Source organism: Semicossyphus pulcher, unplaced genomic scaffold, assembly GCF_022749685.1.
Source record: "Semicossyphus pulcher isolate SPU_LCO1_2020_fin unplaced genomic scaffold, fSemPul1.0.p SCAF_27, whole genome shotgun sequence".
Lineage (NCBI taxonomy): Eukaryota > Metazoa > Chordata > Actinopteri > Labriformes > Labridae > Semicossyphus > Semicossyphus pulcher.
The window spans coordinates 6,710,521-6,727,324 of NW_027211701.1; the positions used below are offsets into that span (position 1 = coordinate 6,710,521).

At 40.3% G+C, this 16,804-nt stretch overlaps 2 protein-coding genes across 4 annotated transcripts; both read left to right on the plus strand.

The window, feature by feature from the left end:
- The first annotated feature begins 885 nt into the window (after positions 1 to 885).
- Positions 886 to 2,475, plus strand: LOC138604793 (N-acetylaspartate synthetase-like). Its single transcript, XM_069676782.1, has 3 exons — positions 886 to 1,096; positions 1,432 to 1,596; positions 2,078 to 2,475. Exons 1-3 carry the CDS (start codon positions 886 to 888, stop codon positions 2,473 to 2,475), a joined length of 774 nt encoding a protein of 257 aa, XP_069532883.1.
- Positions 2,476 to 8,680: 6,205 nt separating this feature from the next.
- Positions 8,681 to 15,222, plus strand: LOC138604995 (CD209 antigen-like). Of its 3 annotated transcripts, XM_069677052.1 has the most exons (7): positions 8,681 to 8,728; positions 9,029 to 9,158; positions 9,721 to 9,819; positions 9,904 to 10,698; positions 12,276 to 12,418; positions 14,028 to 14,137; positions 14,259 to 15,222. In XM_069677052.1, exons 2-7 carry the CDS (start codon positions 9,053 to 9,055, stop codon positions 14,395 to 14,397), a joined length of 1,392 nt encoding a protein of 463 aa, XP_069533153.1. In that variant the 5' UTR covers positions 8,681 to 8,728; positions 9,029 to 9,052; the 3' UTR covers positions 14,398 to 15,222. The 3 variants fall into 3 exon arrangements, with proteins under 3 accessions (XP_069533153.1, XP_069533154.1, XP_069533152.1); XM_069677053.1 differs by lacking the exon at positions 9,721 to 9,819; XM_069677051.1 differs by lacking the exons at positions 8,681 to 8,728; positions 9,029 to 9,158 and having other exon boundaries at positions 9,314 to 9,819.
- The last annotated feature ends 1,582 nt before the right edge of the window (positions 15,223 to 16,804 follow it).

Genomic DNA, 16,804 nt, shown 5'->3' on the forward strand with positions numbered 1-16,804 from the left:
ATTAGCTACAACCCTTTGTAGTGCTCATGGATAAACTGTTTCTGTTGTGTTTAAGCCTCGATCAAACAACAGTTGGTGTTTGTTCGGATCTTAATTGTAACTATTTCAGAGCAGTTTCTGTCTATTAGCATGTCCATTCTTTTGGTGGATAAAGAGTTTCCCTGAAGTGCAAGTTCAGGTTCAGGTAACATTCTACTTTAAAATAAATATAAATAAAATAGAGTACAATATTACCTTTTGACAATATTACGACTTGACTTTACTAATTACTTAACAGCAAAGCAGTAAGCTACATTGCAGCCAAGCTTTATCTAAAGTGCCTTAAGCAGCTCCAGAGCCAAAACACCTGCATATCACAACTTCTATACTTAACACATGTAGAAACTGAAAACAAGAAGTGAGCCAACCCAACCAAGCAACTAGTTTTCAGTTAGGAGGTATTTACTGACCACATCATTTATCCACAGCTAGCTTAGCCTGGACCTGTCCTCACACTCAACTCTGAGCAAACCCAGGTGATTTGTTGACTGACTCATGGTTAACGTTTGTAAGTTGGCTGACTGGTAATGCCTTAACATGATAACTTTGAATTTAGGCTCACTTTTCCAAGAAGCTTACCCCTCTTCTTTTCACATAGCGTCTATGGGAACGGATAAGAGGGTGTGTGTGTGTTTGTGGCCTCCAAATGAGTTGGGGATCTTATCTGTCTGGACACTCACTGATAACTGCTCTGAAAACAACTGCAAACCAGAGACTGAAGACAGAAACATGCACAACTTACAGCACAGTTATTGGTGATGTTATTGCATGCGGTTGGACCCAAGCTACTAGTCCTATACCTGCATACTCTTTACCCAAATTACAAATCATTTTTAAAACTTTGATATGCAGGACAAAGGAGCAAAAAATGATGTCCAAAAAGGACTTAAAGCTCAAGATGGACATCAGACAATAGTTGTGCGTAAGTTTGAGCCGGCAGACCAACCAGAAATACAGAGGATCTTTTCTGAAGGAGTGATGGAGATGGTACCAGACACCGCCTTCAGAAGCTTAAGACATCACCCAGAGAGTATCCTGTTCTATACTGCTATGACAAGTAAGACTAATTCTGAAATGATACATTGAAGTGATAACTTCTGCATTGTGGAAAAGTAATTGGAAGCACACTGAGAAGGGTTTATCCTTTTAAAAGACTGACCAAAGATCAGGAGATTGTATGCTCTAAAAAGCAGTTTTTTTAAAGACTTTTTAAAGCTACCCATTTGTGACAAAAACAGGCACTTTTTCTTTTGTTTGTTTGTGTGTTTTATTGTTCTCTTGTGTTAACTCTGTCAAAAAAAGTATCAACTTTGATCTGCAGCAATGGAGATAGTTCAAAGAATGTTTATCTTCTTTGCATTAATACATCTGTCCCTATCTTTCCTCTGGCAGTTATATGTTTCATCCTCACCATGTGTTGGTGGATGATAGGACTACTCCCTGCAGTTTGTCTGTGCGGGCGCTACTACTACAGCAGACGTGTTGTCCATGCTTACCTGGAGCACGCTTTGAGCGGAGACATGGGAGATATCGAAGGGTTTTACATGAAATCATCAGGTACACTCATTTCTGAATGTAAACTTCAATAGTCGTATCGGTTGAGAAATGATCTCCCGCTATTTCAGACTTACAGTTCTAATGCATATGCTAGAAATGAGGCACCCAAGTAAAACATCACCTAACCTTGATTCACAATACACAAATATACCCTGACCCTAACCCTCCTGAACACAGGGTTTCTGAAACAAATTGAAACAGAAAGGATTCTTTTTTTTTATTGACAAGATATCAAAATACAGTATATACTATATAATAGAACATAGCATACTTTACAACTCTAAGATTATTGTGACAGAAGAAAACCCACATTTGATAATAAGATTATGTTGGATTAGGAGGCCTACCATCTCTTATTGCTACGAAGGTGTGAAAAAAACGATTTGAATGAATATGTTTTTTACTGAATGATTTTCCCATTACTGCATTTTCACAACCTTTCTTCAACATGTTCTTGCTGTGGCCTTGGCCTCCACCTCAGACTCCTGTCTGTGGGTAGCAGAGCTGGAAGGCAAAGTGGTGGGTGTTGTAGCAGCAGTCAGCCATCAGAAGTCAGGAGGAGCTGTCGAGTTGCAGCGGATGTCAGTTGACCAGAGGTTTCGACGTTGTGGAGTTGGTGTCGCACTGGGACGGAAGGTTCTAGAGTTTGCTGTCGCTCAGAGATGCTCCACTGTTGTCCTGGGAACAACGGCGTACACACGCGCAGCCCACCAGCTCTACCAGCGCCTGGGCTTCCGCTGTGTGGGGATCACCAATTGGTACGCCACCCCTGGAGCGAGATCGTCCTTTCTGAAAAGAATTTTCTACAGGGTTCAACATCATCACTATAGCATTGATGTGCAAAATAGAAAGACCAGTCTGGTTGGAGCAGACAAATAAAGTTATGCTCAACACTGTCTTCTGCAATGGTAATCTGTTCAAATACCCATGTTTAAATTTTTTCTGACAAGACATCCCTCAGTACAGAAAAATGCTGTCCTTTCTCAAAGACTGAACATTGACCTGTTAGAATGGAGTTCCGCATAGTTGTCTTTGACAATACATACAATAGAGAAGGCTCCCCCATGTCTGTTGCTTGGATCGGGTGAGAGGGGTGAGGAGGTGTGCCTTTGGCTGATCTGAGGTTGCAGGCGGGAGTGTATTGGTGAAGAAGGTCAGTGAGGTGGGGGTGGCTAGGTTGTGGAGGGCCTTGTAGGTGATGAGGAGGATTTTCAATCGGATTCTTTGTTGGATGGGGAGCCAGTGGAGGTTCTGAAAGACAGGGATGATATGATCTCTGGTGCGGGAGGGGGGGAATGATGGGCGGCAGAGTTTTGAATGTGTTGTAGTTTGTTGAGGATTTTGGAGGAAGTGTATATGTATTAAAGGTAAATAAAAGCAATGTGATTTATGTTTTCTGTGTTTCTGTTTGATATTGTACTATCTGCTGTACCCTTAATCTCTGTTTGTCCTGACCTCACTGAGATTAAATAAAGTTTCAATATTCAAAAGAGATTTAAATGAGTACAAAGCAGGCCTCTTTAAAAGTTTAACAGAAAGCGCAGGACTTCTCAGTTGCTAATATCTTTTTTAATTGAATTAAGTCTTTTTCAATAAATCAAGATTGTAAATTTAGGTCCAATTTAGAGTGAAATAGAAAACAAAGCTGGGTGTGCATTAGGACATGGCTACATCTGATCGACTTGTCGCTACCATGTCGACCTGTCAACCAGGATAAAAGTGAAGCCTTTGCCCTAATAAAGTTAACTCTGGCTTGTGTAAAAACAAGATGGTGACGGCCAAAATGCCAAACTTTTATAAAACCAATTAACAAAGAAATTGTTATCTGTCTGTTTCCCTTTTGTCTTCAGCTGGCTTACTGAGAGCAAAATCTTGTAATTTCAGCAGCTTTGTGTCATTAAAGATTTGACAGAATATGTGGTCAAGGCTTAAATTTTATTTGCATAAAAGCTCAAACAAAACCAAAATTATGGATATTTTGTGTCTTGCCAGAAGAGAAACAGATTATTCAAAATCTGCAAAAACTGCATCACAACAGCTGATAAGCATTTTTGATGCTTTTATATGAAAAGGCCATGCATGTTGAATTTTTTTTATGCCCAGTGGCAGCCATTGAGCATATGTTTTGACTGTAGCAGTTCTATTTTATATGCTATTTATGTGAAGATGACTCACTCACTTTTAGATAAATTGCTGAAATGCATTCACAGGACACAACCAGAAGAAGCAGAAGACTTTACGATTAAAGGAAACTGAATCATAACAAACTAGACCATCCATCCATCCATTATCTTCCACTTATCCGGGGTCACGGTGGCAGCCTACTCAGTAAGGTGACCCAGGCGTCCCTCTCCCCAGCAACATTTTCCAGTTACTCCTAGGGGATTCCAAGGCATTCTCAGGCCAGACAGAATATATAATCCCTCCAGCAAGCTCTGGGTCTGCCCCGGGGTCTCCTCCCAGTTGGACTTGTCTGGAAAACCTTCAAAGGGAGGTACCCAGGAGGCATCCTAACCAGATGCCCAAACCACCACAACTGGCACCTTTCGACGCAAAGGAGAATTGGCTTTACTCCGAGCTCTCCCCGGATCTCTGAGCTCCTTACCCTATCTCTAAGGCTAAGCCCAGACACCTTCCGAAAGAAACTCATTTCGGCTACTTGTAGCCGCGATCTCATTCTTCCGCTCACTACCCATAGCTTGTGACCATAGGTGAAGGTTGGAAAGTAGATCGACTGGTAAATCGAAAGCTTTGCATTCAGGCTCAGTTCCCTCTTCATCACTACGGTCCGGTACAACGCCCGCATTACTGCTGATGCTGCATCGATCTGCCTGTCAATCTCACGATCCATTTTACCCTTGTGAACAAGACCCTGAAATACTTTGCTTGAGGCAAAGATTTACTCCCCACCTGGAGGGGGCAATCCACCGGTTTCCGGCAGAGAACCATGGCCTCGGACTTGGAGGTGCTGACTCTCATCCCAACTGCGTCACACTCGGCTGCAAACCGCCCCAATGTCTGCTGGAGGTCCCAGCTTGATGAAGCCAACAGGACAACATCATCTGCAAAAAGCAGAGATGAAATCCTGAGGTCCCCAAACTGAAAACCCTCCTCCCCTCGGCTGCGCCTTGAGATCCTGTCCATGAAGATCACAAACAGCATCAGTGACAAGGGACAGCCCTGGCGGAGGCCAACACGCACCGGGAACGTGTTTGAAGATGCGGACACAGCTCCCACTTTGGTTATACAGCGACCAGATGTCTCCTATCAATGGCCCCAGTACCGCATACTCCCACAGTACCTCCCACAGGACCCCCCGGGGGATACGATCATAGGCCTTCTCCAAGTCCACAAAGCACACGTAGACTGGATGAGCAAACTCCCATGCCCCCCTAAGCAGCCCTGCCAGGGTAAGGAGGTTGGAATCCGCATTGTTCCTCCTGTATCCGAGGTTTGACAATTGGCCTGAGCCTCCTTTCTAGCACACTGGAATAAACTTTGCCCAGTTGGCTGAGTAGTGTTATACCCAGATAGTTGGGACACACCCTCCGGTCCCCCTTTTTAAAAATGGGAACCACCACCCCGGTCTGCCATTCCACTGGTATTGACCCAGAATTCCATTTGACATTGAAGAGGCGTGTCAGCCACGACAGCCCAACAATGTCCAGAGCCTTTAGCATCTCAGGGCGAATCTCATCTACACCTGGCGCCTTGCCACTGAGTAGCTTCTTGACTACCTCAGCGACCTCTGCCATGGATATAGATAAGGCCTTCAAACTCTGCCTTCTCATCAGAGGATGTTTTGGCTGGGTTCAGGAGTTCCTCAAAGTGTTCCTTCCACCGCCCGACAATATCCTCATTCCGGGTCAGCAGTTCTCCATCCCTGCTGAAAACAGCTTAAGCCAATCCCTGCTTCCACTTCCTGAGTCGTTTAACGGTTTGCCAGAACTTCTTTGAGGCCAAACGAAAGTCCTTACATAGCCTCCCCGAACTCCTCCCACACCCGGGTTTTTGCTTCCACAACCACAGAAGCTGCAGCCCTTCTGGCCACTCGGTACCTGTGTGCTGCCTCTGGAGACCCCTGGGCTAACCAAGTCCGAAAGGCCTCCTTTTGAGCCTGACAGCTTCCCTCACCGTCGGTGTCCACCACATGTTCTCAGGTTGCCGCCATGACAGGCACCGACAGCCTTCTGGCCACAACTCCTTGTAGCCACTTCCACAATGGAGGCTTTGAACACGGCCCATTCAGATTCCTGACCTTGCGGACAGGGGCCTCTGCCAGACATTCCCAGTTCACCCTCACTACACGTTTAGGTTGACCCGGTTTGTCCCGCAGCCTCCCCCGCCATCTATTCCAACTCACCACCAGGTGGTGATCAGTTGACAGCTCTGCTTCTCTCTTCACCCGAGTGTCCAAAACATTCGGCCGCAGGTCTGATGAAACGACCACAAAGTCGATCATTGATCTACGGCCTAGGGTGCTCTGGTACCAAGTACACTTATGAGCAGCCCTATGTTCGAACATGGTGTTTATTAAGGCCAATCCATGACGAGCACAGAAGTCCAATAACAAGACACCACTTGAGTTCAGATCAGGCAAGCCGTCCTTCCAGGACCCCGCCCAGTGACTCCAAGAAGGCTGCATACTCTGAACTGTTGTTTGGTGCCTAGGCACAAACAACAGTCAGAGCCTTCCTCTCCGCAACTTGCAGTCGCAGAGAGGTGACCCTCTCGTTCACCGGGGAAAACTCCAAAACAGTGGCGCTCAGGCAGGGGCTTGTCAGTATCCCTACACCCGCCCGGCGCCTCTCACCGGCGCTTGACCTCCCGCACCAGCTCTGATTCTTTTCCCACCAGAGAGGTGACATTCCACATGCCAACAACCAGTCTAAGCTGCCAGGGATCAACACGCCAAGGCCCCCGCCTTTGCCTGCTGACCAGTTTGCAATGCACCCGATCCCTATGCCTATCCTTGCAGGTGGGGGGCACACAAGGCGGCGGCTCCACCTTGCTCATTCCGGCTAAGCCCGGCAGGGCCCCATGGACAAAAGCCCGGCCACTAGACGCTCGCCAACGAGCATCCCCGCCAGGTCTGGCTCCAGGAGGTAGCCCCGGTCTCCCTGATCCAGGCGAGGTAGCTTTTACACGTTGTTGCCTCTTCATAGGGGGTTTTTGAACCGCCTTTAGTGTGGTCCCTCCCCTGGGACCAATTTGCCTTGGGAGACCCTACCAGGGGCTACTTCCCCCGGACAACACAGCTCCCAGGTTCACAGGAAACAAACTAGACCTCAAAGATGAACATTAATGACGTTTTGGTAATGCCATGGAGCTGTTCTGTTATGTTCATTGTATTGTGAAGAGAGTCCATACAAAAAAGTTACCCATTGTCTTTTTTTTGCCACACATTATGTCTATTCAAACTTAACCCAACTTTGCTGATATGAATTCTGCATGTTTAGCATTTTTGTGAATTGTGAAATCTGTTCTTCCTCAAATGAACAGGAAACACATCCGTTCACAAGATTCCTGTTGTGAAATTGTCACTGCTACCCTCAGCAAATTCTGATTCCTTGAAATGTATCTGCTTTATTTCTCATGATGACCTTAAATGGTGGTCTTTATACCTTCATGACTTTTGAATCGGCAAGTGTTTATTGCAAGAAGAGACACAAACAGATGTTAGCTTATCGTGTCTAGTTTTAAGTGTGCTCTTGATAAACAACTCTTGTAACAAAGAGTCGGTCTAGACCTGCTCTTTCTGGCGCTATACAAATAAAATTTGATTGATTGATTGATTGATAAAATTAAAAAATCATGAAATTAGATATAATTATGTATGTAATTATGTAATGATATAACCACAAACACTGCACCATCAGTGTTGACAATTGAGGGCTAAGATTTTCTGGAGATTAATTTCAATTTAACTCCTTAATCTGATTTCTAACTACATCAATTGCAGTGGAAAGTCTCGCTCCGCCTACTGACCAACCCACAATTCCTGCCCCACTGGCCACAAGTGTAAAGAACATTGTACACTGATTTATAGTAAGTGTAGGATGTATTTAAGCATCAGTGCATTGCTTTTGCAGGGCAAAGAAACAGGAAGGCAGTAGGTTTTATTTTACTCTCTGAGGCTGCTGAAAACACCTTTCCTTCATATTCCCATGTTAGACAGGACAGGTAAAATAAAATGCAATTGTTGTTAATATTTGACTACTATAATTAAATATTTTTTAAATGAGCGTTTATGTAGGATGTAATGAGTTACATGTCTTTGGACTCCTGCATTTCGCCCATGTCCCTTATGGGACTATATAAATAACAAGTTAAAAATAACAAAAACAAATGATAAGGAGGAAATCTCCATAAGCTTACACTGGCATGAAGGAGTAGCCAGAACACTTGTTATAAATAACTTGTGCACGTTTGAGTCTTGAGAATATATCACTTTTATGTTCTCTGTATTATCTTAAATCTACTCCTCTTGTACTCCTCTTGAGGTGTCAGAGTCTAACATGTATGCTTTAAGTTTTACTGCCATGTTGGCCTCTGATGCTCTTAGTTGAGTGTCTTGAGAATTACTGCAGTTGAGTCTTTAAGGATCCTATTCTTGATTTATATCCAGTTTTCCCTCATTTACACTGACTTTATGTCAGCCTTTAATATTATAGCCAGCAAGCTTTATGTACTATAGACTTTGCTCTCTTGGTCTTTTTCTTTAGATTTATTATATGTGTGCGTTTAAGTTTGAACATTGTAAACTCACTGTGTAGCTTATAGCTCACAACTTATAATATGAGTTTATTAATTAATGGATTATAATCTAATTTCTTAACTAGGAAAAATAGAATGATGTTTGATTACATATTATTTGCGAGTATTACTCGATTATGTTGACTTTTTATTAACACAAATTATTGGTGAATTGTGAATTGCAAGGAATTATTTTGACCTTGACTTTTAACCATACCTCAGTTTTGTGACGCTTCTGGGGGACGTCCCGTTTTTAGAAGGAGAAGAAAAAACAGGAACAATTTTTTCTTAAAACCCCCCTTCCCCTTCCCTATTTTGATTTTAGAACATGCTTCACCAATTATTTGGGACTGTGTAGTCATCTCTACAAGCAGAGGTAAGGTTTACTATTCTTATGTCTTACATTCATGACATTTTGTAATACAAAACCCTAAATACAGAAGCAGTCAGCAACAATATAAGTAGATATTTTTAGGTTTTAGCACTTTGAAAACGTATGCAGTTGTTTAATCCTGTGTAAGTTAATATAAAAGTCTTTAGCTTAGGAAGTTATGGGATCTTTGAAGAGAAAAACATGTCGAAGGGAAAATCATTGAAAGGGGACACATTTTTCACAACATTACAGTTAACTTCAAGCGATGCTAGGAGCTGATGCTACTGTTTTTTTTTTGGTAAGATTCCGGCTCATGAAGGACGCAAAATGGCTGTTGAGTACCATGCCTCCACAGTGACAAACATGGACTGTGACAACAGTAAAATAGACTACAAGCTACTTAATGCGGATGGCAGCAAGCTTCGGTATTCAGGTAATACAATAAAAACACTTCATTTCAAATAGGTTTGGAAATTGTAACAATATATAACAAGACAAAAATATTTGCTATGAAAAAAACCAAAACATAATAATATATATATTTTACATTACATATAATGCATGTAATTTTTCGACACAGTTATCCAGTAGAGCCCTGATTATTAGATTTGATATTTCAATACAGATCAAGCTTCCTACAATGTGTGAATATGAGGACATTGTGGGGCCTTAGACACCAGTAGGGATTCCCCCCAAGAATTTTGGTTGTGATTAAAAAAAGTGATGCAATTTTATGCACTTTTAATTTGCATTCAAAGTAACCTATAATAATTTTGACTGCCTATATTGCCTATGCCTTGAGCCGGCCATTTTGAAAAGGTTAACGTGTGCTCTAGTTTTTCATTAGTTATACAAATTGTATGTGTTTTATGTTGGTGTATGTTAAATGTTGTTAGTAATACTGTCTGTGTGTGATCAAGCATTTTGCAACACCACACAATATCATATTACAGATAAGCACATAACCACAAGTTCCTGGTATCACTGTCATTCAGTTCATGCATTGAGAAACAACCCTTTCCGGGTTGCAACGCTTTGCCTTGGCCTGCTGTGTGTTCTCCTGTTGGCTGGGTTCATAGGTCAAAGTGTTCACTGTAAGTCTACCTTTCAAATGTTTTAAAAAGTTGCATATGTCATAGTAATATCCTTGATTTAACATTGTCTTTCATCTTTGTCAGACCAAGAAGTAGAGCAAGACCACCAGAACAAAGTAAAAGCTATGAGTAAAGAGAAAGAAGATCTACAGGACAGGCTGAAGACAGAGCAAAGAGGGAAAAAGGCTCTTGAGATCAGTCATAATCAGTTAGATGAAAACAACAGTTACTTAAGTAGAAAGAGAGATCAGATGTACACCAACAACAGGATACTGACCGAAGAAGCTACCAAACTAAAAGCCAGTCAAAGCGAGTTACAGGCCAGTAACGCTGCTTTAAGCAAAGAGGCAGAACAGCTAAAAGCCAGTAGAGACCAGTTGCAGAATATTAACAATGCCTTGTCTAAAGCCAAAGACTTGTTAGAAAAACAAAACGATGCATTGCTCAAACGCAAAACTGAGTTACAAACCAATTACATCTCAGTGACCAAAGAAAGGGACAATTTGCAGAACAAATTCAATAATGTAAGCAGTTCAAAAGATGAGCTGCAAACAAGTTACATTAAAATGATGAAGGATGTAGAACATCTGCAAGAAAGATACAACTTCTCTTCCAGTGAAAAAGACCAGATAGCAAGTAGTCACCAGAACCTGACAGAACAAACAGCCATTCTGCAGAACAACTACGACGTACTTAAAAGAGTAGCAGATGAGTTGGAAAAACGTTATAGTACCGAACTGAAGGAAAAAGATGCCTTAGTCTCTGAATGCGAAACTGTAAGACAAGAGAGAGAAAAAATGCAGAAAAAAAACGACAACCTGACTGCTGAAAGAGACCAACTGCAGGGGGAAGTTGAGAGACTGAACGCAACGATCCATGGTAAGCACTTCAGAATCTGACCAAGAGCACACATGAAGCATGTTTCATTTGTAAAATTGTCTTCTCACTTGTTGAAATGTGTTTGGCTCTGGAGTATTAACCGCTTAGACATTATATTTCCACACTTGTTAAAACAAAGGGCACAACACATTCTATTTTAGCAAAAAAAAATAAAGAATGAAATGAATTTATCTCACATCAGAAGCAGTAGGCTCCCCTGTCAGTGACCCCTAGTATTCTGCTTTAATAAGCACATACAAACGATGAGGGTCATTTATTTACAGCTAAATGCCTATGAATAAGTGAGTAAATAAGTATTACTACTGATTTAGTATTGTGTAGCAAAATTAACCATAAAAGAGGACTTCTTTCCCTGTTTTATTTGTATGCTGATTTTGATTTGGAAAACAGGAGAAAACGGCTCAGTGGCGCAAACATACAAAACCATAGAGAAAAACTTAAATTTAACTTATATTTTGTCGTATATTATACAATTACAGAAAATTCAAGACACACTTTAAAGAAAGTTGTGAAGAGAGCCCACCAGATGCAAGTCAGCCATCTTTTTAAGGGTCTGCTAATCAATTCAGTCATGATCTAAATTCTTCTTACTCTTCTAGCAAAGTCAAATACTCCACACATCAATACGGTCAAGTAATTGTATTTTTATCAACTACTTTATTTCAAGGCACAGAGGTTGAAAGCAATAATATACATAGGGTCATAGACATTAAAATGCAGTCTTACTATAAATATAGTATAAATATCGAGAGTCCGGTTGGCAGTGTGCTACACAATAATTGAAGGGTTATATCTATCACTAAATAAATAGCATGTTTTACATATGCACAGAGAGATCAGTTGGACTAAGCAATGTTAGCGAGGTTAGCTAGGTGATTAGACTACTCATTTATATTAATTCAGACTTTGGTTAAGAAAGTGAAAAGTTATGGTACCCAAGCAAAAAGTAAGGCATCCAAATATATGGCTTATGTCTGGCATTCTTTTCTTCTCTTCAGATCAAAGTTTGGAAGTGTGTCAAGAGACAGAAACTTTTCTTTTGTTTACTTTTTGTCTTTTTGGGGGGGCTTTGACCCTTTTGTTAATTAAACATACAAATATTTACCTATTTTATCTCTATTTAGTCACTAAGAAAGATGAAACACTTGGAATCTTTTCAAATTAACATGAACATGGCAGTTAAGTTTCTTCAACTAGCATCAAGAGCAGGAGGGCAAAACAAACTATATATTCTTCCTATTGTAAACAACCGTAATTCAATGCATGTAAATCTCAGTTATATATTTATGAAGTCAAGTTCTTTGTTGTTTGTATTTTGAGTTCATAATGCTGTGTGCTTTCAACTGTCTGAGCATGGGCAACTGAGTCCTTTAAAACTGTTCTGAAGAATTTAGTTAGCTCAAACTCATTTTGATTTAAAACCCATGTTTGTCACAATGAAGGGTGAAAGGTCAGTAATACGTGCCATAAACCTGGCCTAAAAAACCCTGAATCACTTTACAAATCAAATTTTTTAAACACTCAAGGTGTTTCTTTTTTCTCTCTTCAATTTTTAGAGAAGAAATGTTCCAATGGCTGGGTGAAATTTGGGAACAGCTGTTATTTCACTTCTGCTGTCAAGAAAACCTGGAGTCTGAGCAGAGAAAACTGCCAAAGCATGGGAGCCGACCTGGCAATCATAAAAAGCCGAGAGGAAATGGTTTGTTTATGTGTTGGTTTGACAAAAACACTATTAGAAAGCTTCTTGAGGGCATATTAGTGTAAGATTCAAAATGTGTATTTTATATTAAAGACGGAGAACATAGACAAAGACATAGTGTTTGCAAAGCTACATTAAAATTATGAGTATCAATGATACCAAGCACTTTTTCGGAGATAGAGATGAAAGGAGCGAAGCTCACTTACAGTGACTTCTTATACTGCTTGTATCTTTAAAAGTGCTTTGGCAAAACAAACAGAAAGAACTTTAAAAATCTTTGATCTTTTCCTACACCTTACCAGTACTTGGTGCCTAAACCTTAACTCAACTTAACTGGGAATATTTCACACACAACACAGTTGCGATCCAGGTCCATCCAAATGTCAATATTTTAGCACTAATTCATTGTCCATATTTTCCAGTATCAAGTTATTATAATACAATATGAGAATTTCTAAACTGATTTAAGTCTTTTGATAGTCTGGAGGGACGTCCAGTCATGGTTTACAGGCATTGTACCGGACCATTGTGCCGAAGAGGGAGCTGAGCCTGAACGCAAAGCTTTCGATCTACCAGTCGATCCACCCTCACCTGTGGTCATGAGCTTTGAGTAGTGATCAAAGGAATGAGGTTGTGGATACAAGTGGCTGAAATGAGTTTCCACTGAAGGGTGGCTGGGCTTAGCCTTAGAGATAGAGTCAGGAGCTTTGACCTCCAGAGGGAGTTTGCAGTTTCCTTCACATCGAAAGGAGCCAGTTGAAGTGGTTCAGATTAGGATGCCTCCTGGACACCTCCCTTTTTTCTGGGCATGTCCAAGTGGGAGAAGATCCTTGGGGCAGACCCATGGCTAACTGGAGAGTATATATCTCTTGTGCCCTGGGAACGTCTTAGAATCCCCCAGGTCGAGCTGAAAAATGTTGCTGGGGAGTGGGACTTCTGAGTAATCTTGGATAGCCAACTGTCACCATGACCCAATCTTGTGGAAGAAATTGGATGGAAACTAAAATCCATCCACCTATGGTATCTTTGCCCTGTCCATCCCAACACACAATAGCTTAGGGACATTTTTTTGCAATCAGACCCAAGTGAGAAGGAGACAATACAAAGTCTACTCATTCTGCCTTTAAATCTGCAATAATTACTTCTTTTGGCCACATGGGGCCAGTTAAATAAGCTGACCCAAAACCCTCGCCAAACCATTAAGTCCAATATTAACTCTGTTTTAGTGTCCACAAAATTGGACACCGTTATGTTCATCAGCTAGTTGTTTATTTCATCCATTGAAAGTACATGTCTGTGAATTTTCTCAGTCATCCTGGTCATGGTAATTCAACGCTTAATCCAAAAGGCAATTGGCCTTGGTTGAAGTTCTTGAAGACGTTTCACCTCCCATCCAAAAGGCTTCTTCAGTTCGAAAGTGAAATTCTAAACAGAGCTATAAGTATCTATTGGCATATGAATGACCTTAACAGAGGCTTATATTTCTATCTCCGTCCACCAGTTGCCTTTTGTATTAAGCTTTCGCATTGTACACTACACCCCAACTACAGCTGCTTAATGTAACTTCATGTGTAAGAAACCTCTTTGAATTGCACGTCTTTTTCCTCAGAATATTATCAATAAGATGTATGGAAGTGACCAAGAAGTTTGGATTGGACTGACTGATGAAGGAGTAGAGGGGCAGTGGAAATGGGTAGACGGGACCCCACTGACCACGACGTAATAAACCAAACTCATATCTCTTAATTTCCAAAATAAAAAACTGGGCAACGTTGACTTCATTAACCAAAGGATAGAGCAATATCATTTTTCACTTAGGATGTTTCTCCTTGTCCTGCAGGTTCTGGGGTAAAGACCAGCCTAACAGCCATAATGGGAGGAACCAGGACTGTGTTGAGTTTTGGCACCGTGCATCAGGGAATGGTGAATGGAATGATGAGAACTGTAACATAGTACAATATTTTATTTGTGAAATGTAGTTTAACTGTACAGAGAGGCCTAGAGGTTTGGCTAGCCTTGCTGAACACTGCCTGGTACTAATGATCACCCTGTTATCAAAGCAGTACATTCATGTGTATTTGGAACTCATATCAGCAAACTGTAGAAATCATGTGCCCATTTACACAGAATGACAAACAGCATTGCTAACAGCTTAAGCCTGAAATGCACTGGTTTGTGATGAGTAATGTATTATCATGTTAAATTTAATAGATGGCCTATTTTGGGCTGGAGCAGATACAGATTGATGTGGGTTGTTTGAAGCAAATTGTTGTAGGAATGTGGTAACAGCTTAAAGGCGACCCATCAATGTCTGTACTTACTGTTGAATCAATCATGTTATTCATGAAACCAATTACTAAATGATTATAACATTAATGAAACAATTAAATGAATAATAAATAATGTATATTCAGTTCAACCATATATAGAGAAAGATATTTCAATATTATGTCAAACAAATATTAACAATAATTGATTTATAGACTCATGTAGACTAATTTGTAGACTAATGTATGCATTTTCAAAGACAACTTTTCAAATAGTTCCTGAGCTTCTGATGGAGCATCTGGGTGGGTTTTAGCTTGGTTTAGCTGGTTGACCTGCTATTTACTGCTGGTGATGATGAACCAGCCGCCAACCCCAAAACATGGCTAAAGTGAGACTATGGGGGTTCACACTGACACAGAGGGAAATGGCTACCAGAGATATACTGTATTATGCATGATCCAATATGTATTAACCATCGTCACTCAATCTTTGCTTTAATAATTTAAAATGTCTTGCTGCTTACATTGGAAATTAAATGAATGATTTTCAAAATAAAATAATTTACATTGTACTATAAGTGTAATGAATCACATCATAGAGTTCATCAGTATGCTTCAGTAACATTGTTTTTCAGTGCTTCAGTTAAAGTCAGTTTCCATTATGTGCTTTTTATCTTTTTTAATTGGTTTACAACTTCACTTCTTCTATTATTTAATAATAGATTGTTCAGTGGGCCACATTTTCTTCTGCTGCTGAAGAATGAGCTTCCACCTTTAAAGTTCCTGTGGTGGGAGGGTAACTTTTAAAATGTGATGATTTTACACACAAAGATGGTACAGTATTAACAGTTGTAAAATGTCCCATGTAGCTCTGTGTTAAAAATGTATCTCCATTCTCTCCTAAATAAATACAGAAAATTACATTAGGCATACAAATACATATAATTTATTGGAGAAAGGACCTCAATGACAGGAAAATCATTTGAAAACTATTAACCTTACTGCAAAAATACTAACCATCTTTTGGGTAAATTAATTCTTCCCAAGTTTTAACAGTCAGGAAAGTCTTTTTATACAGACAATTAAATAATATACTACATCTAACAATCTTAACAGGATCTGTTTGAAATTCCTTGATAGCAATCCTTCAATCTTGCTTACATCCTACATGTGTCCTTGGCTTCATCATACTTAAGCTCCATCTGCTCTGTGACTATTTCTGGTAATTATTCTGGGGCTCTGAGGAAGGCTGCAGGCACTAGAGTTATACAGGGAAATGATTCCATTTTTAACCTGCGTGTCTGTCAACGGATTGACACAAACTGGTAGACGTGCATGTCCAGAGCCTTAGGAAAGACATCTGGAGATTAAAAAAAAAAAAATGCATGACTGTGACTTCTCATGAGTTCACTTTTTAAGACATAACATAGAACAGTGCAAATTTGAAATATTTTGCAAAACAACAGGTATTTAACCTGTAAAAGTAATGTATGTCATCTAAACATCAGAGCTCAAGTGCATTAGTGTACATCACACTTATGGTGTCATGTTATAGTTCAGGATGTACGTAAGCTTCATGAGGATCACAATCAGCTTTTATGCCAAATGCACATCTAATTACTGAAGTGGTACAGCAATAGCGATGGCCAAGTATTAATGTGATCATGAGTGTTAAAGCCCCTCGATCAATAAAATGAATTCAAATACATTCTGAAGGAAATGGTTTGATAAACAAGTAACACGTTCACTCAAACATCGTCTTATGCAAAATATCACAAATATCAATTGTTTTGTCAAAACCCAATATAAATACAATATATTTTATGTATAGCCTGTTGCCACAATGTTCGTACCTCCAGTTGTAGTGATGATCCAGTTCCAACGAAGAGTTTGGAAAAATCCAACTGATTTCTGATCTAATGGTTATCAAATCTGACATCCATCATACATCCTGTAATGGAACAAAAGGCATTAGTCTTAGTTCCTTGCATGGTGGCTCAGTGTGTGAATGTGTTAATTAATGGTTGAATGGGAGTCTAATTGTAAAGTGCTTTCTATAAAAGTGTTATGTAACTGTAATCCATTTAGCATGCAGTCTATTTAGGTAACTCCCTCATCA